Source organism: Mustela erminea, chromosome 2 (genome assembly GCF_009829155.1).
Source record: "Mustela erminea isolate mMusErm1 chromosome 2, mMusErm1.Pri, whole genome shotgun sequence".
Lineage (NCBI taxonomy): Eukaryota > Metazoa > Chordata > Mammalia > Carnivora > Mustelidae > Mustela > Mustela erminea.
In genome coordinates this window covers 153,127,945-153,152,174 of record NC_045615.1, presented here as the reverse complement: position 1 = coordinate 153,152,174, position 24,230 = coordinate 153,127,945, and the positions used below count along the sequence as shown (strand labels likewise).

Below are 24,230 nucleotides of genomic sequence, written 5' to 3'. Positions count from 1 at the left end.
ATTCAGCAGATAAGCTATGTAACAATTTATTCTCATCTTACACAAATCTTCTTCAAGATGAATACAGAATGCTCAAATTTTGTAACGTGGGAAAAAAAGAAATGTTTATCTAAAGTCAAAGTAACAAGGTGGCATGCTCTGTGGTGATGGTGATGTGAACATATACTGGGGAAGTGGCCTATGAGTAGTGGAAATGCTCATAAAAAGCTTGAATTCTTAGTGTGACATTCATTTTACTTCACAAATCAAGAGTTGTCTAAGAATGTATCGTACACATATACAAAATATCTACATACATGCCTTTTTTTTTTTCTTTTACCTTTTCAGGCTATCAGAGGTTAAAAAGAAAAAAAGACTATCACTAACAAGTCTATACCAAAGTCTAGAGTATCCAAAGGAAAATCTTTAACAATTCTTTTAACTTTAATACTCTCTTAAATTTTTCCTCTAAACTGCCAGTTGGAAAATCAGTTATAGGAAAGGAATAAATAACCTACAAGCCACCAAAATACAGGAAAATTACGAACTACTACTGCACAAAGTTATCAGTGTTATTTAAATATTAGCAATGGAATACTGGAAGGTCCAAAGTAAAACCATTACGTTTGAGCTGGTTGAGCCATTTGGGATTAATCTTCAGTCACTGGTTCTAACTAGCCAGGTTCTAGAGACACTTTTCTGTGTTGACAAATTAATCTCTACAACGATATCAGCCAAGAACTGTGAGGCCCTAGGCAAAACAAGACTCAGAAACATTAAGAGAAACTGCAGGACCATGGTCATCACAACTATAGAATAAGCATCCTAAGCTTTACTGTGAGTACTCCAGCGAACATGGAAGAAACTTACTGATTTAAGAGGCTTGGTTAAGTGGAAGCCAATTTAACAAAAGACCATACAACTGTACAAAGATTCTTATACACTGGATAGTGTTAGATTATTAAAATTAAAAGGAGTAATGGAAAAATTCTAAAAGAGAAAGTGGGTTATCTGGAATGGACATTAAAGGAGTGACCATAAAACATCATCAGGAGACTTAATGCTGGATGAATGACATTTCATATAGTACAGCCTTATTTTAAACTAACTCCCACTGACAACTTAAGTAAGTCATTTTTTTGTGGTTCCTCTCCTAATGGCTAACATGCACCATCTGGTTGTAAACTCCAGTTTGTCTACAAAATACCTAAGCCATAAGAAATTCAGGGGCACCTGGGTGGCTCAGTGGGTTAAGCCTCTGCTTCAGTTCAGGTCATAACCTCAGGGTCCTGGGATCAAGCTCCTCATTGGGCTCTCTGCCCGGCGGGGAACCTGTTTCCCTTCTCTCTCTGCCTACATGTTATATCTCTGTCAAATTAATAAATAAAATCTTTAAAAACAACAACAAAAAAGGAAATTCATCAGTTTGGGTGTGTCTCAAGATTTGGCCTTTTAACAACCAGATACTGATTCAAGTAATCTTGGGGCCACACACAAAGAAACTTATGTCTAATTATTATTAAATCCAAAGGGTACTTAAATAAGTCTAACGTAACTATTCTATCTCAAAAGAAAAATACTGATAGCAGTTATTGTTACTGACAGCAAAGCCTTAACATTTGATGTTTTAACAGAGTCAAACGTAACTGTCATTTTATAATGAAAAATTAAGAGTACAAAAGACTTAGCCCAAGGAAATACCAATGTAATAAATATTCTAAGCCCCTCAGAACTCTTAATTATTATAAAACTAGCCTTGAACATAAGTGCTGAGTATTCTCAAAATTAAAGTTATATATAGAGAAAATTAAAGTTGTAACTTTACTTAAGAATATTTTTCAGAAGGTGCCTTAGTGGCACAGTCGTTTAAGCATCTGACTTTGGCTCAGGGTGCCAGGAACGAGTCTGGCGTTGGGCTCCCTGCTCAGCAAGGAGTCTGCTTCTCCCTGTCCGCTCCCCGTTTATGTGTGTATGCTCCCTCTTTCAAATTAATAATCTTAAAAAATAATAATAATAAAAGAATATTTGTTCGGAGCATGGGATGGCACAGTGAAGCACTACTGGTTTTAGATCAGGACATGACCTCAAGAGTAGTGAGATCAAGCCCCCTGCAGGCCTCTGGGCTTAGGGCAGAGTCTATTTAAGATTCTCTCTTCCCCTCTCTCCCTGCCCCTCCCACTCATACACTCTCTAATTTAAAAAGAAGAAAAAAAAAAAAAAAAAAGGAAAGAAAAAGTCCAGGTAAACCTAAAACTTAAATACAATAAGGAACCTTTACTATCCAAAATTTTGTACAAAACATTAGTAGGATCCACTTTTGGGTTTGTACCTCTTCTGTTGGTGTACACATTTCAAACAAGTTAGTAAAATAGCCAATAAGTCAATGAAGAAGAACAGGAAGACAATAATATATGAACAAACTAAGCTCATCTTCTGAAATACACAAATTTCCTTATTAAGAATATGGAAATGAAGGTTAACAGAACAAATTACGGTCAAAACAAAATATGCTGCAACAGGTTTAAAAGTAAGTTAATTATTTTGTCTCCTAATACTAGGACATCATCATTTCCAAATCATTTCCAGTAACACCAACATTTCTAATCATAAAACCACAAACTAACAAACTTCTTGGGCCTTTACAGTTATAGCTATCCAAATAAATAAATAAATAAATAAATAAATAAATAAGCAAGCCAGTCTATCTGCTAAGAAATAGTAAGCGCCCTGTTTTCTCTATGAAGTGTCTCCAGATTTTTAAATACTGTAATTTTTATTATAATTTAAGTGTAACTTAATTACAACCTTACTTTCTAAACAAGCATAAATTTATATTTAAAAACCCTGGGAGTAAGGGAGTATCACCTACAGTCTCACTACCCTAACACCGCCTTCCAACATAATACACACTGTTATGTTTTTGCATGTTGTTACACAGATAACTACTTCTGCATACTACATTTAAGTGACAAACCATAATTTACTTAATGATTTTCTATATGGAAGAATTTAGATTGCTTCTAATTTTTCCCTATAGAAATTATGGATGGAATGAGGAATAATGATATATTTTCATGCAGACAGCTTTTTGCTACAGCACCAACAATCAACCTAATGCACTAATTTTAACTATACTGTTGCCCATGTAACTACAGAGTCCTTCACTGTCCCATAAATAAAAAGTTTAACTGCTTAGGCTGGCCAGTATTACTGTTCATTTCTGTCTTTTGTTCTCTTTATTATCTGCTTCATAAAAAAAGGTATCTCCCTCTCCCCCACTCACACAGCCCCCACCCTCCCACCTCCTCAGCCCCTTTGTGTTTCCATGCTCTTCCTTCTGCTAGTTTGCCTTCCAGAACATGATCGGTACTTTTCATTCTTTTTCTTATTCAATTCCTCCATTTCTATCAAAATCTGACACCTAAGTTCACTTTAACTTAAAAAAAAAAATACATATGGTCTGTTTTGGGTAAATTTTTTTAACTGAAATTAATTTTATAGGCAATAGATGTGTGCATGTCATATAAAACTCACTCAAATAATTACCCTTTTATGTTAAAATAACTTTCCAGGATGTAACTGTTCGTGCCCAAGGTGCCATGTCAGCAAGCTGAAGCTTAGATTTAACTTCTGTATCCCTCTAAGTGCTCGGTTTGACCAGAAATGCAATATATCCAGTCTGCCAACCCCCAAACACCAAGCCACCTCAATTCAGGCTTTCTCATCCCAAACAGCTTGACAACATAGCCCTATCCAACCATTTTCTATTTGGCTCTTTCTTGTTCTTTATTCTTTATCCTGTAAAAGTTTCCTGCCTTCTGCCCCATTCTGTAGTTCTCCACAGGACACTGACCATTTCGTGAAGTGTTAAATAAAGTTTTTATCATCTAAATTTACTTCCTTAATCATTTTTTAACAACGCACAATCATTCAGTAAGAACATAAAAATAGTGGTAATAACCCAGTGCTCAAAACGAGTCTATTTTTCTAATAAGCATACTTAATCTTAATTATATCAACTTCAAAATACCATAATACCAACTAAACATGACTTGCTAACTTCTTAAGAAACACTTGTTCACAACTTAATTCGTCACCTCCAAAATGTTAGCCAAGTTGAAGAGTGACTACTAATTTCCTATTCCAGTTACTAAATGACATATTAAATCACTAAAATCATATAGATCCAGGTAACATTTCAAGCAACTAATTCATGACAAACTAATTACTTACTGTATTACTAATATAGAGAACAAAAGAAATACATGAAGCTCTTAACTAAATAAACCTTTGCCCTTTACATCCTGTATTTATGAAGACAGTGAATAAGACAAGCAAAACATATCAACGTATTTTCACTTTAACACTGCTAAAGTTTTTTGCATCCAAATCAGCCTACGAACAAAGCCCAAAAAAGAATAATAATCACAAAGAATAGATAAAAACTAAACAACTGTGGAGTTTTAACATTACTCCCAACTACTACCCCATTTAAAACAAGGGCAAATTTTATTACCTCCATTAAAGTGTAATTTACCTGCAAATCCAGTCAATTTTAAAAACTCCTCCCAACATTTTAGCATTCATTCCTGCTGGCAGCACCCAATGTATAGGAGATCCTCCATGATGCGATTCTGAAGAAAGTCTTGCAAATCCTAAGGGAATCAAATCACAACATTAAAATATAGATGCTAATTTAAATGATATTTTTATATAGCCAAATTATTTTTATTTTTACCTTGAAATTTTCCACTCTCTCTGACAGAAAATATTAATATAACACTCCTTGCGGATCTGAATGCAGCATTTAATTTCTTCTCATTTACAGGCAGCGTGGACCAAACACCCTACACAAATGATACAAGATCAGACAGAAATTAATGCAAATTTTCATCTTTGCAATTGTATTTGCAAAAGACCAAGGCTACTGATAACCATTATACTTTAAATTCAAGTAAGCTATAATGAAGAAAGGTCTTACTCAACAACTGTCAAAATAATGTACCAATTTATTGAAAACTCAGGAAAAATATGGAGAAAATCCCAACCTTAACAAAATCATTAAGGCAACTAGAAACACCTTGGGGTGGGGGAGGATATCAAATCTTATGGGCTAGAATCCTACATAATAGAGACAATCACCTACAATTATTGTAATATCACAACTATTTACTGTGGTAAATACATGTTGTTTAAAGATGAGTTATAGTATGTATATTTTTCTCCTTAAAAACCTGCTTAACCAAAATAATTAAAATACTGTATTATTAAATCCATCAGTGAAGAATCTGTCCAGTTCCTAGCAATTTTTTTTCTATTTAAGTTCAAATTTTTATGCATTAATAGTTTGACTAAAGAGAAAATGTGTTGTATATAGAGGCAGAACAAAGTTATTAATCTGTAAAGCATTTTAATCTATTACCTGTTTGTGAAATGATTAGAAGAAACAGCATGGTAAAGTAAGGCAGAAGCTCTAATTTAGTTCAATCTGCTCATACAAATGATCTCACTCATACTAAGTGCTTAATTACTTCTGCCTAAACTCACTCTAGCAGAGGAACAAAATAAGTTTCCACTACTAGCTACCTGGCATATAGCTTCCATTTACAAAGTTTGATGGGCAATCATTAATGTGACAAACATTAAGATATGAACATTGATAAAAAATATGGTTAGAAAAATTGACTTTCTAGAGATCAATAGAAGCTATAATGACTCATCTTAAACCAAGAAAAGAAAAATTTTAAATGGTCTAACAGATGTATTTTTGTAGCAAAACAAACAGAAAATTAGTATCTTACAACATCCTACAGCAACGGGACATATCATTTTTGTAAATCCTTGGGTGGGCCTTTAAGCTAACTCTTTTTCTTCTAAATTCAAGTGATGTTACTGCTTAAAATAAAAGAAACTCTCCGTAAAAGAATGATTTCTTCTCAAGATCTCAAGGTGTAAAACCAGCATCAATATAAAACAAAAAATGGTTAATTACAGAGACATTTAAAAAAGTGTTAGTACAGTAAGTTAGCAACTGAATACAGAAACATAAAAATCAAAAGAAACATTCTTTTATGGTACAAAGTATAAAAAAACATATTCTTCAGTATCACATATTCTGACTTCTAAAATTATCTTTAGAACACTCAAATTACTATTAGGTTGCCTAACCAGCTACAAAGCAGACCCTAAATGGCGACTGGACTATGGATCTTTAAAGCTTTAATGAAAATCAGAGTACACTACTCAAGATAATCAAAGTCCACCTTCCCATTTAAAATTTTCAAGATTGGGATAGTTTCAACAGAACTGATGCTAATACCTTAGCTTTGGCAAGAGACACATTCTCATGGTTGTTACTCTTTATGAGAAAAAATCTTGCATCCTGTAGGACATATTTGAGTTTACTGGTTTGATCTGGAAAAAAAAAAAAAAAAAAATCCAAACTGATTAACTGGAGGCCATTATTACAGAGGTGTAAGCTGTACTGAAATTAGCCCTCCACAACCCAGCTAAACTTTTAGAATTCATCATCACCCATTCGATCTGGAAAGCTAAGCCACAACACATAATAGAGCAAAGCTACGAAAAGACACCAGCAGTCTGCAAGAAGTTAAACCTAGTGATGTTCCGATATATCAGATTCATATTGAAGTATGAAAACAGCTACAAATTTTATAGATCTCTTTTACCAGATTATTCATTTTAATAGACCATTATGCTATTAAATATATATATACCATCCACTGCATCCAAAACCACAAAATACCCTGAAACGTTTGCTATTGTTCTAAAAGATATGGAGTTAGGAAGTAAATATGGAGCTGTCTCTTTGTAAGACTACCTTATTAATTATTTTCTTCAATGTAATATATCAGAACATTACTACATTAAAACCAACCATTAATGGAGAACTAATAAGGCAAAATAATGACTTTATGCAGCATGCAATGAAAACAATTTCAAATTTAAATGATACCTTTTCGGACAGCACGAACGGAAGATGATAATTTCTCATGCTTCTTTTCTGAACCTGTATTTAGCCAAAGTACATTTGTTCAGATTGAGCTTTAATAGAGATAAGACAAAATTTCTACAGTCTTGTCACATAAAGTTCTCATTCAAGACAAATTATTCTTCCTGGCGCACCCACACACACAAAAAAAATACTTCTCAATGTGTACGAGTGTTTCATTTTTGGGGTTGTTTGGATTTTTTAAAAATACGTATATTTGAACAGTTTCCCACTCAGAAAACTAGTCACTGAATCATCATCTTCCAAGAAAAAAAAAAAAAAAAGTGAAATTCCACTTAAGCAGTAACAGAACAGGATTAAAATAATAAGAAAAAGCTTAGTTTCCTCTAGAATTATTACACTGAACATGCCAAAAATCAATACTAATGAACATCAACAAGTTCACACTAAACTACAGCCTCCACGCTTTCTATAGCAAGTTACATTAGAATCAGTCAGATATGATCACAAATAAAAGTAAAATGAGGATACCTGCATATGACTCTGATGCAGAGCTTCCACTTCTATCAAAAACAATCGGAGAGATGCCTCTAGCTCTCTTCCTTTCCTTCTTTTTCTCATCTAAAAGGAATTCAAACAAGATTTTTTTAAAACATTACAATATAGATACAGGTACTCAAATAAGAATACATCATGTGCCTGGGTTTTGCACAATCACTAAGTACTAGTCACTGCTAATCTCTCTCCTGACCCCTCAGTTTCCTCAGAAGGTGTTCCATTTTAAAGACATTGTTCAAAAAACAGAAACATGCTGCTTCTCCCACCAACTTCAATCAAATTAAAAACACATGGCCATAACTGAGAACTACTTATCCTATACATAAAGGTAGTGTTGAATAAAGTTTTCCAAGGGGAAAAAATCTGCAAAGTAAACACAACTTTTATCTCAGTCAAATATACTATGTCTCTTTCTATGTACCAGGGACCACTGTTCTAAGTCCTCTCTCTAAAAAGTATACTATCATTCTTCAGGACTATAATTCTTCATTACAATTCCAACTCTGATTCTTAGATGTCTGAGAAACCCCAGAACCCAAAGCTTTTCAACTGTAAAAAAAAAAAATAATAATAATAATAATACATTAGTGATTCCTTTTCTGGTTGCCACTGCTTGCTTTTGTGTCTTCAATTCCATTCTTCATTATCATTTCCCTCTTGGATTCCTGTTGTTCTTTGCAAATTGAATTTAAAATTTATTCTTAAAATGCTACTGATAGCCTATGTATTTATAGCCTATGTATTTCTACTAAGAAGCTGAGAATCTTTAGTAGACAGAAGAGATTTGCATTACCTGTTTATTTACAAACAATTTCAAGCTTAATTTGGAACTTTATAAGCATATAAACAAATACCTAAAATGGGATTAGGCTCTCCTGTCTATTTATTGGGATTTTAATCATACCACTGTAAATTCTTTTACTTTTCAGCTACAAGAAGAAATATATATGGAAACAAAATCACATATTTTTATAAAAATGGCAGAAAGCTGAAAAAAAAGATCTTGCATACAATTTTCTATTATGACTATAAACAGTTATATATTTAAAAAGATTTAGCTAAATTATCTCCCTAATCCTCATAACAAGCTCATGAAATACTTAAGGCCATTATTCTCATTTACAGAAGAGAAGTGGTTAGGCAACTTGGCCAGTGTCCCACATTTCCTGGATGGCAGAACCTAGTTTCAAATTCAAGTCCTCTAGCTTGAAAGTATAAGCCCTGAGTTCTTTTCTTACTGAGCAAATAGAAAAGGCATTTTCCTACTATTCCTGAAGGGGGATTCCAGGTCTAACTAGTTTGAAGATGGAAAATTCCAAGGACATTCTTAAGTTCCTTTTCTTTTTTTTTTTAAACATCTTCCCCTTTACTATGTACTGCTGTTTCTCCAAAAAGACCTAAGTAGCTTGTAAGTGACACCGGTTTTCCTAACACAGGACTGAAGAGAAGTGCAGGGAAGCACGTACCGGCACAATTACAAAGCCAAGCCCATTTAAAGCTAGCAGCCATGAGGACATGATGGTATCTCAAATAACCAAGTATAACATATTTCCAGGAAAGCATTTATTTCCAGGCTCACTTGCTTTGACTGATAATTGAACTTTCAAAAGCTTTTTTGGGGTTTGTTTGTTTTTTTTTTTTAAGATTTTGTTTAGTTATTTCAGAGAGCATGCAAGAGGGATCACAGAGAGAAGCAGCAGACTCCCTGCCCAACAGGGAGCTGGACACAGGGCTCAACCCCAGGACTCCGAGATCATGACCTGAGCTGAAGGCAGATACTTAACCAACTGAGCCACCCAGGCACCCCTGAACTTTGAAAAGTTTCAAGAACTCTCTCCCTCAGGGTCAACTATAAGACTTCAAGTGAATAGACTGAAGCCTTTTGGTATAAAATGACTAAAAACCTCACCCAAATAGATGAGAAACAGGTTTTGTCAAATGCTAAATCTCTTTCTCATACTTGTATTTTGTTCACTGACTACATGTACATATATAGTGCCTAGCACTCTGCAGAAATACAATCCAGTGAATCAATGAGTATGACATTCACAAGATTAAAAATAAAACCTTGTTAAATTCTTTATTTAAAAATTCTAGTGTGTCTATCATTTTTTCTCTTGGAACACGTAGGAGTCTAAGCATTAGGAGCTGATCACTAATAATACACCTTTTGCTGATAATTACGAACAATATTTTATAAAGTACTAAAGATCTCTCACTAACATGAGAGAAAAAAAAAGAAGCAAAGTTAAGATCCTGTCCACCTTTTTTTTTAAGAGAAAACTTCAACTTTTAAAATAAATACCATCAGAAATCTCCAAGGATTTTTTTCATTTTTTTTTAATAAGTAACTCTTACTGCTCTTAAGTTTATGATCTCCTCTCCTAACTATGATTCTTAGCTCAAAAGAACAATGAAACTCATCTAACAAACTTTTAATGACCACCAAAGTGTGCCACTTTTATAAATAAGTTACTGAAAATTCTGAAGAAAAAAAAAGAGGTAAAATAAACTAGAAACTAGAAAATTCATTAACACAAAGTAAACTTTGATCCCTTCTGTTTAAAAACAGACATCTCCTGGGGTTACTAAATGGGTGACTCAGTTAGTTAAGCGTTCAACTCTTGATTTCAGCTCAGGTCATGATCTCAGGGTCATGAGATCTAGCCCTGAACTGTGCTCCACACTCAGTAGAGCATCTGCTAGAGACTCTCCCTCTACCCCTTACCTACCTTCACGTACTCGTGTTCTCTGTCAGACAAATCTTTAAAAAAAAAATATCTCCTAATTAAGGAGTTCCAAATCCACCCCCATTTTTCTTTCACACATTTTTATGAAAAACTACTCTATGATTAAAAATAGTAACTTCCTGCACAATAAACACAATCTCTAAATCATATTCCACATAAGGGATCTTCCAAGGATAATCCAGTTTCCTTTAATAAGCAAAGTAAGAATTCCAGGTATCTCTCTGAAAATAATAAATTCTCCAATAAACAGTTTTGATGTATAGGTTCATGAAACTATGGGCTACCATTTAATATTAAATGTCTTCTCCATAAAAACAGAAAGTATTATCAAGTACCTTGCTACAGTATCAGCACCACCTAGAAGCTTGTTAAAAGTGTAGATTTTAAGTCCTATCCATTTAAATAAATCTCCCTTGACTTAAATAAGACAAATAAGAAATATTGTTCCTAACACAGATACCAAAAAGAAGATTCGTAAAATAGAATTTCCGCTACCCCATGGATACTTAACACATGCATCACAGTAAGTAAACATTCATTCATATTATAAATGCACTTTTTGTTCTCGATCCATTACTTTAATTATAAAAGATATACGATCCCATCAGTTTGCAAAAAGTATGATGGGAAAGTACAATTAAAGATTCCACAAAGTTTGGGATGCCTGGGTAGCTCAGTCGATTAAGCCTCTGCTTTAGGACTGGGTCATGATCCCAGGGTCCTGGGACTGAGCCCCCCATCAGGCTCCCTGCTCAAAGGGAGGTCTGCTTCTCTTTCACCCTCTCCCTCTGCTCCCACCCCGTTTGTGCTCTCTTAGTTTCTAATAAATAAAATCTTAAAAAAAAAAAAAAAAAATTCCACAAAGTTTTTTTTTTTATCAAACTCAACTATTCGTCTACTCATTTTAGCTCTTTAACCCCTTTTATAATCCTCTCAAACAACTCCCAAACTAGAACTGAAGTGAGCAAAAGGTTGAAAGCACTTTAGTTACCAACCTCTAAAAAACAGAAAATAGCTGGTCATTTGTTCTATTACCTATACAATTTTAAGAATATGACTTACTAACAATGTACCAGAAAAATAATAAAATTTCGTAATAATGAAGTTATAATGATCCTATATAACAGAATATTACTTATCTTACTATTGCAACATTTAGTTCATTTAGAATACACAGCAGATCTGGCTACATCCAGACAGAAGACAGCCATGACAGCATGCATAACCATCATAAAATGGAAAGGGATCTTTTAAGTACCCTGACCTCTCCTTGCTGTACACTATCAAATTCCCCTCAAAAGAGGGTCTCCACCCTTAGCCTAGTGACTACAACTACCTAGCATTCCTATATTTACATTTCGTAGATCAGATAGGGATAAAATGGTAGGACACGTAGTATCGAAGGAATGACGACCCAAGAGAGCCCTTAACCAACCACCCCACAAGAATCTTAAATTCTTATTTTCCACCTCTTGTACTTTTATACCCGGCCTTTGAGAGATCCTGCCCAAGTCAGTCAACCCACAAGTACAGAATTGGAAGAACAGTGTATACTCCCAAAAGAAAAAGTTAAGATTTCTATTACCATATGTGATAGAAATCTATAGTCATTTATTTAACATGGCAAAACTATAGTACCTAGTAGACAGGTTCCACACCAATATACTTTAAGTACACCAGACATTAGTGTTTAAATAAGATGTTGGCTAGTATGGAAATCTAAGAATTTATAATATTAAAATCTGAAATACATTTCCACACAGAGAAATAATCAGACTTGTATTCATTTAGAATACAATCAACTCGAAGCTGGGAAACACATTTACTAAGACATATAAATCTCAAATGTATTTAACTCAAAAGTACAAAATACAAGACAATCTTATTAACACCCCACATCTCAAAATATTTTATAATTCAATTTAAACATGTTCAGAAACAAATCTTTATCTTTAAAAAAAAAATCTGTCTTTTTTTTAATTTAAAAGACGAACTTATAAATACAAAAAGTAGTACCTGATCCATCTGTGCCTGAACCAGATCTGACAGATCCATCTGTGAAAGAAACGGATTCAGAATCAGAGTCGCTAGCTTCACTTCGAGTATCATAATCATTTCCCTCTTCCTTCTGGTCTCTCTCATCCTGTTCATATTCTTCTTCTTCCTCCTCCTCCTCTTCTTCCTCCTCCTCTTCTTCCTCCTCCTCCTCCTCCTCCTCCTCTTCTCCATCTTCATCCACTTCTTCATCTTCCTCTGCATCTTCTTCTACCTCTTCATCTTCCTCCACATCTTCCACCCCCTCCTCCTCATTCTCAGTGTTGTTGCCCTGCTCATCAGAAGATCCGCTGCTGCCAGTCTCATGGTCAGAGCCATACTCTTCAGAGTTCACTTCTTCCTTAGAAGACTGGCTGGATCTGCTTGCACGTCTATCCACTTCAAGCCCAATTCTCTGATGTTTAAAGAAAAAGGGAATCAGCAGTCATATAACAGAAAGGTCAGAGTGAATAAACAGTTCTAAAGCCTCAAAAAGAACTGCTTTGTTTTACATCTGCAAGAACATTTACTACCTCAGAATCATCTGGCGTAGGGGATTTGGTCCTCCTTTCAGGATCTCTTTTCCGGAGACAAGTTTTTTCAGGTTGACTCTTATAAGGTTCTCTAGAAGCACTGCTTGACAAACGAATCTTTCGATCAGCTTCTAGACGCTTGCTTCTTTCAGATCTTTGATATTCCTCATTTTTATACTCTGCAACTGACTTTCCTTTAGTACTAACTATTCTTTTGTTATTGCTCGCAGATGAGCTCAGTGGCTTAGAAATCAACTGCCTTGAATGAACAGAAGGCTTTTGTCGCTTGATGTCAGTAGATTCCATTCGGTCACTTTTTCTTTTTGATCCTTAAAAATACAATTTAAAGAAAGCATATAAATGTATTCTAGGCATTCTATTTGTTTCACCCAAGATTAACAGATAATACATATCAAAGGCTCATTTCTTTAAAATGTCTTCTGAAATGTTAATCATAAAAAAAAAAAGCTTGTAAATACTGGAAATTTTTTTTAAAAATTACATTTTTAAAAAATTTAGTTTTTTTTTAAATTACATACCCTTTTTCTCGTTTTTATCTTGTTCACTCTCTGGATTATACAGTTCATCATCCTGTTCCGGTACTTCAGTCAAAATATCATCTAGAACATTAAGTTCTCCATCTGAAAGCAAGAAAATTAAAAATAGGGAAAAATCATTACCATTAAGCATTTATCTTTGACTACTACACTGGGTCTACATACATGATAACATAACCCTCAAAGACATTTTATTTCAGGATCAAGACACAATACTAATTCTGTAAAACCATACAAATAAAGGACATGATATAGACCTCTTGTCTACAAAGCCAGGAGTAGTATATACCCACCCCATAGGATATAAAAGCATATACTGGAGTACAAAAAGAAAATGTTAACAACTTCTTTAACTATATCTCATTTTCTAAAATAATTTTTCTACCTGCTTTAAAATGTGGACAAAAAATTAGGACAGAAATACAAGTGTGTAACATCAACACACACTTACCAAGGACTGTGTACACCTCAAGATACTTAGTATCAAGAAAAAAGAATATTTTACAATGGAGAAACATGACAGATTCCAACTTAACTACAGCCAAATCAGTATCAAAGACCACCTGGCATGATGCACAATAATTCTGAGATATTCAGATGCAAAAATGCAAACTCTGAACCTTTATGTGAGAAACAACAAATAAACCGAAATGAAGAATCATGAACTACAAACAGTAAAAATTACTCCAGATCAAAAGAGAATAAAAAGACATGGTAACTGAATAAGGCACATAACTGGGAAGCTAGTAGTAAGGTCTGTAGATTACAGTAAATGTCACTGTTAATTTCCTGAATTTTGATAGTACCATCAGTAAGTAAAAGTCCTAATTCTTAAAGAAATACACATTTAAGTCTTTAGGGACAAAGAAGTATCATGTCTGCAACTGACAAATGGTTCAGGTAAAAAAGTGTGTCTGCACAGGCTATGTCCACAGAGAAAATTAGGGAAGACTGAATCCAAGAAAAACAATGTGGTGAAAAGTTAACATTTGTGGAATATGGTTGAAAGATAAAAAAATCTTTTGTTGTACTATTTCAGCTATTCTGTCCAAAAACATCAAAATAACATTAAAAGTAAAAAATAAAAAATAAATAATAATAATTTAAAAAAAACTACTTCTGTCCTACACAGAAATCATTTCAGGATGCTGGTATAAACTACGAGACATGTTAACTTGTTCAGACAAGAGAACTGTTGACTATAAGCGACATACTGAATGATGGTAAAAACCAGCAACTCAGTTTTCTCACTGTATCCTTACTCCCGCCATATACAACAGGACAAAATAAATCCTAGAAATACATGCCTATTTACTACTTTAAACTGATTTTTATTATATGGGTGCCTGGGTGGCTGAGTCAATTAAATGTCTGCCTGTGGCTCAAGTCATGATCCCAGGGTCCCGGGATAGAGCCCCACGTCGGGCTCCTGGCTCTGCAGGGAGTCTGCTCTTTCCTTCTCCCTCTCCCTCTGCCCCTGTTCATGCTCATGCTCTCCTGCTCACTCTCTCTCAAATAAAATCGTTTTAAAAAATTAAATAACTAAATAATTTTTAAAATGTGCACTAAAGCTAATGATAAATGCTTTGAACATTATTAAGTATTCTGGTGTCAAAAATCTCTCTCCAAATTTAAAGTATGATGAAGGGAAATGTAAAGTCATGAACACTGATGAGATAGGATAATTTTATTTATGGCTCCAGCCAAAAAGCAAAGCCCATTCAAAATTATAACAAGGGCTACCAACCTGACCTGAGGTCTATAAACAGGATAAATGAGACTAAAATATCTTCAAAGGTGGAGAGAAATCGGTGACTGAAGAGAATTAAAATACTTAATGTAGGTATAAGAAAGACAGATTACATGGGATATGGAAAAATAACAACTCAGTATTTGGAATCAGACACAACTGCTATTTAAGAACACATCTTCTTCAGTGTTTGGAATTAAAGACCGTTGCTGCTTAAGAACATCCATGGGCACCTAGGTGGCTCAGTTCTCTGAGAGCTGGTTTCAGCTCAGGTCATGATCTCATAGGTCATGGAATTGAGCCCTGTGTTGGACTCCAAGCTAAGCGTATGTTCTTTAGAGATTCTCTCCCTCTGCTCCTCCCCAACAATGCACGCATGTTATCTGTCTCAAATAAATAAATAAAATCTTAAAAGAAAAAAAAAGGACATTCCATATGCTGGAATGGCATATCAATTGATTTCTTTGGGTAGTTAACAGTATACTTTACTGCTTTTCTAAAATGAATATATATACTATATGGATTGTTTTTATTTTTACTTATAGTTCTCTAGTCAGTAAAAAAGTAGATCCAACAGATCTTCACAGAATCAACTACATTTCTGAGCCAAAAAAAAAGGCAAAAAAAACCCATCACAATAAAAAAAAGCAAAAAAAACCTATCACAATGAAATAGACAATTAAGTAAACACAGTGCTACACAAATCTTTTCATAAAATCACTAGCTCTATATTAGAAATATCAACCCAAAAAGCCTAAACATTTACATGAAATTATACACTTTATATGTGCTAAATCTAATACAGAATGAATCATTTGTGCGGGTTGATTTAAATCAATTTAAATTTCAGGCATGTTTAAATTATGGTTTCCCTATTTTAAAAAAAGGGTACTGTTTAAAAGTGCCTTAACAAATAATTGTATTAGTCAAATGTAGAGACTGGTTGCCGTTTTTTAAAAGCAGCTATAACGTTTTAAGACAATAAATATTAACCAATGCTTACTTTTTTTTTTAACATTTTACCACTTTCACATATTCATTTATATACCTACATGAAACACCTAAAGTATGTTTTATCATCCATTACTTCACTGATTTAAAAAAAAAAAAAAAGGGAGCTCAGAAGTACAAGCTGATCAAATTCTTATGTCTAGAAACAGATGGGTACAAGCCTACAAGTTCAGGTTTTCTAAATCTAGAACTAAATTAGATGGGGAACATTTGAAAAACCTTTAAACAAAATGTAAGAGAAACAACAAAAACAGAAATTATAAAAAAGTCACACGCACTGTATTTCAAATTAATGTACCAGAAAGCTCTGTATCACTGACATTATAGCATCTTGAAATTTACTTTAAGAACACTACATCCTCACTTGATAGTTTACACATTTTTATCCATATATGTCATTAGACTGATAACCTACCTGTTTTTATCACAATACTGGCAAACAAAAACCTGCAGAACAAATTCAGCCTATGACTTAATTTGACCAGCAAGGTGAGAATGGCTTCTGTATCTTAAAGACTGTTCAAAGCAGGTGGTGTGGGGGTGCAGAGGGGGGCACAGTGCAAAGAACATGTGACAAACCCTTATGTGGTCCACACAAAGCCTGAAATATTATTTAGTATCTGACCCTTTACAAAGTTTGCCAACCCCTAATATATATGACATTTTAAATTACTTTTCTCCATTACTGAAACCTCTCATATCCTTACTGTAATATAATATACAGAAGATCTGGATTTGGAAGAAAATCCAGGACTCCATTTAAGACCTAAGTTATCTTCAGGAAGGTTCCAGTCTGAGCTCCAGGTTCTTCACTTCTGATAAGAGGCATTTAGAATAAAAGTATCGGTGTTCAGGGAAAGGAACAGGAGCACAGTTATTTGAATCTTAATGAGTTTTTAAGCTATAAGTCTTTCCCTATCACTATCAAATTCTAATAAATCCTGCCTGCCATGAACCTTGTGTTAATGACTAGGGTAGATGATACATAAAATCTGGGGAACACAAAAATCCGTTTTAAAAAAATAAATAAATATATACATGTTCTAGTATCTGCTGCTATATAATATGTCATCCCAAAACACAGTGGCTAAAACAATACAATAATTTATTATTATTGCTTATAGTTCTGGTGCTCAGCGAAGCTCCTGTGTGGCTGCGGTCAGATGATGGGTAGGGCTAGAACCACCTGAAGGCTTGTTCATTCACCCGTGTGGCTGGCACCTACAGGGGGAAGACTCAATACAGCTGAGGCTTCTAGAGCATTTCTTTCTGTGGTCACTCTCTCATGGCAGCTTCAGGGGAGGCAGACTTTTTACATGGTGGTTTAGGGCTCTAAATAAGTACACCCCGAAAGAGAAAAAGCCAAGCAAAAGCTCATTTCAGTATTTTATTCAGAGGCAATCACAAAAGTCTACTCAGGTTCCAACAGAGGAGACAAAAACTCTACCTAATGGATGGAGAAGTGTCAAATACTTAGTAGGTGTTTTCAAAGCTATCACCATCTACTTAGTTCTGTTTAAACTTAAGGATTTTAATTACAAAAGTAAGGTGTATTTTAAAAATGAAATACAGTTTTAAAATGTGAGAGTTTACAGTAATGGGTTATAAAGCTAACTTAAGCTGCTTTCTCTGACCAATTCTTTGACTGCCTAGAAAAAGTACACTCTATACATATTTCAATTCATTTTTCAACCCAGAATGAATTATAAAGAAAGCAAATATTATTTTAATATTCTGAGAAGCTACTGCTGCTGATGACTAATCATCACTGGCATATTCCTTTTGGAAAAAAGTAATTTATGTAAAATAAAAGTAATTTAAAATAATACCCACTAGTTCTCTAGTGTGGCCTTCTTTAAAGTACCTTAATAAATTTAATTTTTATTTTATTTTTTCAAATAAACTTTATTTTTAATAAAGAAATTTAAATCACTCATCATAAAAATATACACCATATATTCTATTAATTTATTATTACTATGTATATTTTAGATATTCAATTCCTTCATAGTAGCTTGACAGCAGCACCCCAACCTAAGAATATTAACGATAAAAAAAAAAAAAAGGTTAGCAAATGCCAGATTAAGAAGAATTCTATGGACATAAAATTCACGTATTACAAAAATAACTCTGCTGTAGTATTTCTATGAGATAAAGCACTTCACACAGTTTTTGGATTAAGTCTCTATAAAGAATACAATATTGGGGCTCCTGGGTGGCTCAGCTGGTCGCTTAAATGTCTGCCTTCAGCTCAGGTCATGATTCCGGGATCCTGGGATCAAGTCCTACATCAGGCTCCCTGCTCAGCAGGGAGTCAGCTTCTCCCTCTCCCTCCAGCTCATGTTCTTTTTTTTTTTTTTTTTAAGATTTTATTTATTTATTTGACAGAGAGAGATCACAAGTAGGCAGAGAGGCAGGCAGAGAGAGAGAGAGGAGGAAGCAGACTCCCTGCCGAGCAGAGAGCCCGATGTGGGACTCGATCCCAGGACCCTGAAATCATGACCCGAGCCGAAGGCAGCGGCTTAACCCACTGAGCCACCCAGGCACCCTCCAGCTCATGTTCTTAAGTAAATAAAATCTTTTTAAAAAAAGTTTTTGAAAATTATTTTAAAAAGTTAAAAAACCAAGGATGCCACACCAAAATGAATTTTGTCACAGTGAATTAGCTCAAATGAAACACAAAATTATTCATTAAACAGTATTTCTTCTTACAGCTAAAATATAAATTCATCCAAAAGTTATACCCTAACAATCTAGATGATGGGAATCTAGCTCTTGGACACAGTTGTGGAAACTCCAAGGATCCATACAAAAATGCACACCTTGCATTTTTTAAAAGGACTATCTGGTCATTAAGGAACCAGATTCTCATCTGCAAGCAACCAGCAGGAGCAGTCCTGATACAGAGAAGGTAATATATGCTATGGTTTTGCAAGAGACAATCTGGGTTTATGTCTGGTAAACGTGTATTTACAAATACTGCCTACACACAGACCATGCCATCTCTTATACTTTTTTTTAACATAATACCTACCATTAACTATTGAACAAGGACTTTAATCTGCCTGACCCTAGTATGCATGTAAGCCTGTAATTGCTGAATAACAATGCTGAATAACTGCAAAGAAGTTTAGTATACCTGATACTTTGTGAAAGAGTAGAAATGGTAAGGAGGACAATCCTACACAACTCTAATGGTTTAACTAACTACCTTAACAAAATCCGAGCACTATACTGTCCCATCGTCCAAAGTTTCAAAAGGATACCCAAATTCAGATTTTTATTTGGAATTGACTGACTTACACTGCCTCAAAAACAAAACAAAAATGCAGGTTGTTGCTACAGCTTGATTCTTCTGTGTAAGTGCAATCCGTGAATGTTTTGTGCTATAAAAAAGCCTTCACTATCATCACTAATGCAAGCTAGCACAATCTTATTTGTCATCTCAAATTAATAGCAAACTGAGTTTTGAAACAAAGGTAAAGATCCAGGGGTACAAGAGGCAAACAAGAAAATAAAAAGAATCACTGTCTTCAGAACTTATTCAAAACCTGTCAAGATGTTAGGAATAACAAGGCTTATTTTTTTTTAATTGTTCTATTGGGGGATTTTTGTTTGTTTTAGATAATATTGGGAAACTGGAAATCTAACTAGCTTTCAAAGTACTTGAACCATCAGGTTAGGTATACAACAAGAATGCCAGAATGAAGCCCACAGAATTGAAGTGACTTCACTAAAATCTTAAAACTATGAATCCAAATTTAATGCTCTTTGCACTATACCAGAATTACTCTTTAATCTTGAAATTCCTGGCCCAGGGAGGCCACAAATCTTAACTTCCAGGATAGCAGTGTAGAAAATTAACCTTTATCTGAGACACAGTTCATTGTTTAGAACCTGAAAGCTTCTGGGTCAGGAGATACAAGTATTATTTATTTGAGGGTCCAGCTTAACAAACTGAGACCTAGAATAGCCAAACAAAGAAAACCTGGCAGTTAAATATAATACCATTCTGTTTTACAGAACACCAAAGTACATTATATCTTTTAATTCATTTAATGTATTTTTAATGGACTTTGACAAGAAGCAAGAATTCCTGGAACCTCCCCTTCTGTTATATTTTAGGTTAGACCAGTCTCAGCTACTGTTTTGTCATTCCTAACTATCATCCCTCTAAACTGAAGTGTAGAGACTTGCATTTCCCGTTCCACACAATTTGCTGTTCTCCAATAAGCATACAATTTGAAGTCTAAGGGCAGCATTTTAAATTTTTGATCCTATTTCTATTATGGGTAAAGCAAATATAATGGAATACCAAATATATACTCTATGCTTTCTAAAGCCTGAACTAAAGTGGACCTAGGAAGTCATCTTCTTCTAAGGCCCTATTACAGTGAGGGCTATACTACGTACATACAATATGTGTATGTATATGTAACTGCGTGTACATACTTATATGTACTTGCCTATATGACTGTGTGTGTATATATACAATTGAAACTGAGAAAGCTCTTAGCTTTGGATAGCAATAGCAAATGTCACTTAGTTACCACTGAAGTCCAACCTTGAAGTCATTTTTGTTGAAGTCATTTTTTCAAGGCACTGAGTCATGATTAACTGTCACAAAGAACCTGGTGAACAAGAGACACACACAATCCTGGCCCTGATGGAGCTTTCAGTCTGATAATGTAGAAAACATATTACTTATGCAAGTGGTAACTCATTACCCTCATATTGGATATATTAAATTTTCACCCTCTTTCAGAAAGAAGTTCGTAAGTGCATAAGAAATAAAATGAATACAAGGCATTTAAAGTAGAAAAAATATGTATACCTCATATAGAAAAACTAACAGTTAACACCACCAACATTGCAGACTCTTTTAAATTCACTTTTTGGACATATAATCACCACTACAATCAGAGAGAGCTGGCAATTTACATAGGCTTCAGCATCTAAGTATGGGTATTATAGAGGCATTAGAGAAGTTAATGTTTATTATACAATTAATGTGCAAAGCCCAATAATCCAAGGACTCTATTACCTAGTCTTTTGACTGTTCTGTGACCAACAGCAGATTTCTGCAATTTATATTCATTTCTTAACAAGATTCTACATCATTCATGAAATCACTTAAGGCCTGTGACAAGTCTAATATTGATACAGGGCTTAACGTTATAATTTCATAATGTTTCATGTAAGATAACTAATAAGTACTTCTCTTCCCACTTTTCCTTGTTGAAAAAGGAGAAGGAAGAGGGAATGAGGTATTCTAAACCTGGTTATTATTCAAGCTGAGTGACCATGATCAACAAAGTGAGACACCCTGGACCTCAGTTTCCTTATTTACAAAATGAATTATTCTAGCAATCTTCTCATTCATTAAACCATCAGCAATTCCAGTAGGTTTCTATTTGCTAGCCTTCCCAGTAAACCAGAGACAATCTCTGATCTAAACTATAAAAATAAGCACTTATATCAGAGATTTTAAAATAGACAGAAGTTCAACTACAGAAATGAAATTAATTTTTTAAAACTACACAAATGTGAGATATTTCAGAAGCTGATGACTTATCCTAAGTATTAATAATAGGCGGCATTGTAAGCCCCTAAGAATAGTTACAAAGTTTATGTATTTGGAATGCATTTTCATCACTTCCATTTCTAAAACAATTTTTAAAACATAACCTATTTTTCTTCCACAATGTATGTTAACCTGCCTATTACTGCCTTAACAACTATGCCCATTTTAACAATGAACTCCTGGGAAGTACTTAACTTTTACTCGTTTTGTATTTGGTTTACCTCACCCACCACAACCACCACCCGTACACACAGCTCATAGATTACATTCTGATACAATTAAGTGTTGACAGAATTAATTTTATTGATTAAAATCATCTATTTTAATAACTGATTTTACTACTAATTAAAAAGTTTATTTTTGTCACTAACATCATGCAACCTGAAGTTTACAACCCTACTGTGCTTCGCAAAATTTTGGGCGGGGGATAAGATTTAAGGAAGGTCAGTTAAATACTACAATCTAATCACTGAATTAATTGCTTAAACATATTCCCATACACACCACTTTCCAAGCCTGTCCCTATCCTAAAGCATGAAAACGCTTCTTTCTCTTAAGGAGAAAAAGAGAGACAGGCCTCATGCAACCTGACCCTAGAATCTATTTAACAAAAGCCCCCACCTCCAAGTTAATTAACCACACAGAAGAGTAGGCTTCTGAGATACAGGGCAGCAGCTGTGCCATATTTTTATCAACTATAAACTTCCCAAAACTATCAGGGTAATCCTCACAGTCAGAAAAGACCCTTAGGCAACATGAAATCTAGCCTACTCTCCAGACCGATAATGATCCAGGATATTCATTAATATCTGTAGGGCCTGGGAGGTCAGTATTTCAAAAGACACGACATTCCATTCTGCCAACATCAGTTCTTCCCGTATTTCACTGTAATGCTATTCCTCCAGCTCTCTCTAAATTCCATCCGTGGGCTCCCGGTGGTATCCTCTGGGTGCAAGCACAATGTGTTTCTATCACAACAGCAGCCAGGATGATTTGTGCCAACCCTAAAACGTGTTAAGTATCTTTTCAAACATCATGTTTTCCAAAATAAATATTCGAGGAACTAAATGGGCAATTCTTGACATTTTGCCTATTTAACAGGAAGAGCCATAAATTACTTGTAGATATTTCTCGAGATGACTAATCCACTTGTACAACTTCTTAAATAGGGTCACTTACTAGACTGCCACCGTTCTGAGGGCGGCTTTAAGGGTTTTCGAAATTTTGCCTAAAATAAAAGGGTCGTTCTGAAAATACGCATTACATCCGCAGAATCCTACCAGGAAATGAACCTAAGGGTCGGCCACTCAGAACAGGCCCTCTCAGCCGCGCCCAGGACTGCTAAACGTAAAGTGAAGAGGGGAATAGGATTTAAAAAAAAACAAAAAAACAGTAACCGGCACACGGAAACCAACCCCAGGCGAGATGAAGAGCTAGGTCAAATGGAGATCGAGGACGCCAGGACAGGCCTGGCTTCTTCCAGGGAGTCCAAGTGTCTCGGGTGGGAAGGATCGGCTCCGCGCGGGACAAGCTAACCTCCCCAACCCCCACCCCGCAACAACGACTACGGCTCCACCGACCCACTCCGGAGCGTCGCCTCCACCCGTCACCTTTCTCCGCACTAACCTTTCTCCTCCCGGCTGTCGGCCGCCATTGCTCCCCTCCTGTTTCCGCCGCTGCCGCCGCCGCCGCCGCCGCCGCCGCCGCTTCGAAGCGACTCGCGCGGGCGCCGCAGCCGCGGCAGCCGTAGCACGGGCACGTCCGTCAGTCCGGCCGCTGGGCTGCGCGCTTCACACCTTGGCCTCCACCGCTCACCCTGCTCGACTCACCGTTTTTCCTCCCGCTTCTTCCCTTTCTCCCTTTTCTCCTTTCCTCCTTTCACTGCAACCTTTCTGGTGCCCTAGGCCCAGCCTTCTCGTTGGGGTTTGGGGACGGGAGGGGGTAAGGGGGAGGGAAGGGAAACAGATGGCGACGGCGGGCGGCGCTAAAATGGAGCCTGCTTCCTGCGCGAAACAATCCCGCTCCCGAAATGCCCTGCGCTGTTTACGCTTCGTTCCTCCGTGGGAGCGTCACAGTGCGGCGAGGGGCGGGGAAGCGGGCGGGGGAAGCGGGCGGTCGAGGGAAACGTGATCACGTCAGCACGTCGCTCTGTCTCCCACAGCCCGGAGGGCCCCGGGCTCGAGTCTTGCGTGCAGGGATTGGGTGGCGGCCGTTGTAGCCTGTTGGGCCGCCCGCCGAGGCGCGTACGCCCGGGTGGCTCCGTGGTCTCACCTGAAAAGCCCAGTGACGGACCTTAGCGCAAAAATGCTTCCGATTGTTCCGCGGAGCTCTCAATCGCGTTCTGCAAACCGGAGATTTAGCCTGGGTCCGGCCCTTTGCAGCCGCCGCTTTGTACTCCGGTCGCCAGACACACTTTCTTTAATTCCTGCCCTAGGCTTAGCCCAAGGCAGCGCGGGAAGCAGCCCGCTCTCCCACTAGTTTTGTCAACTGGGGGAATTAGT

General features: G+C 35.9%; 1 protein-coding gene across 2 annotated transcripts in view; it reads right to left on the bottom strand.

The window, feature by feature from the left end:
• YTHDC1 (YTH domain containing 1) overlaps positions 1 to 23,764 on the bottom strand; it is a 36,244-nt gene extending 12,480 nt beyond the window's left edge. For both annotated transcript variants that reach the window (XM_032334469.1, XM_032334470.1), the window contains exons 1-9: positions 23,356 to 23,764; positions 13,367 to 13,468; positions 12,828 to 13,156; positions 12,277 to 12,709; positions 7,484 to 7,573; positions 6,956 to 7,009; positions 6,299 to 6,393; positions 4,718 to 4,826; positions 4,517 to 4,634 (exon numbers count right to left, since the gene is read on the bottom strand). In XM_032334469.1, the coding sequence (XP_032190360.1) occupies positions 4,517 to 4,634; positions 4,718 to 4,826; positions 6,299 to 6,393; positions 6,956 to 7,009; positions 7,484 to 7,573; positions 12,277 to 12,709; positions 12,828 to 13,156; positions 13,367 to 13,468; positions 23,356 to 23,383 (1,358 nt within the window). In that variant the 5' untranslated portion in view covers positions 23,384 to 23,764. The remainder of the gene's footprint in view (positions 1 to 4,516; positions 4,635 to 4,717; positions 4,827 to 6,298; positions 6,394 to 6,955; positions 7,010 to 7,483; positions 7,574 to 12,276; positions 12,710 to 12,827; positions 13,157 to 13,366; positions 13,469 to 23,355) is intronic.
• Positions 23,765 to 24,230: the final 466 nt, after the last annotated feature.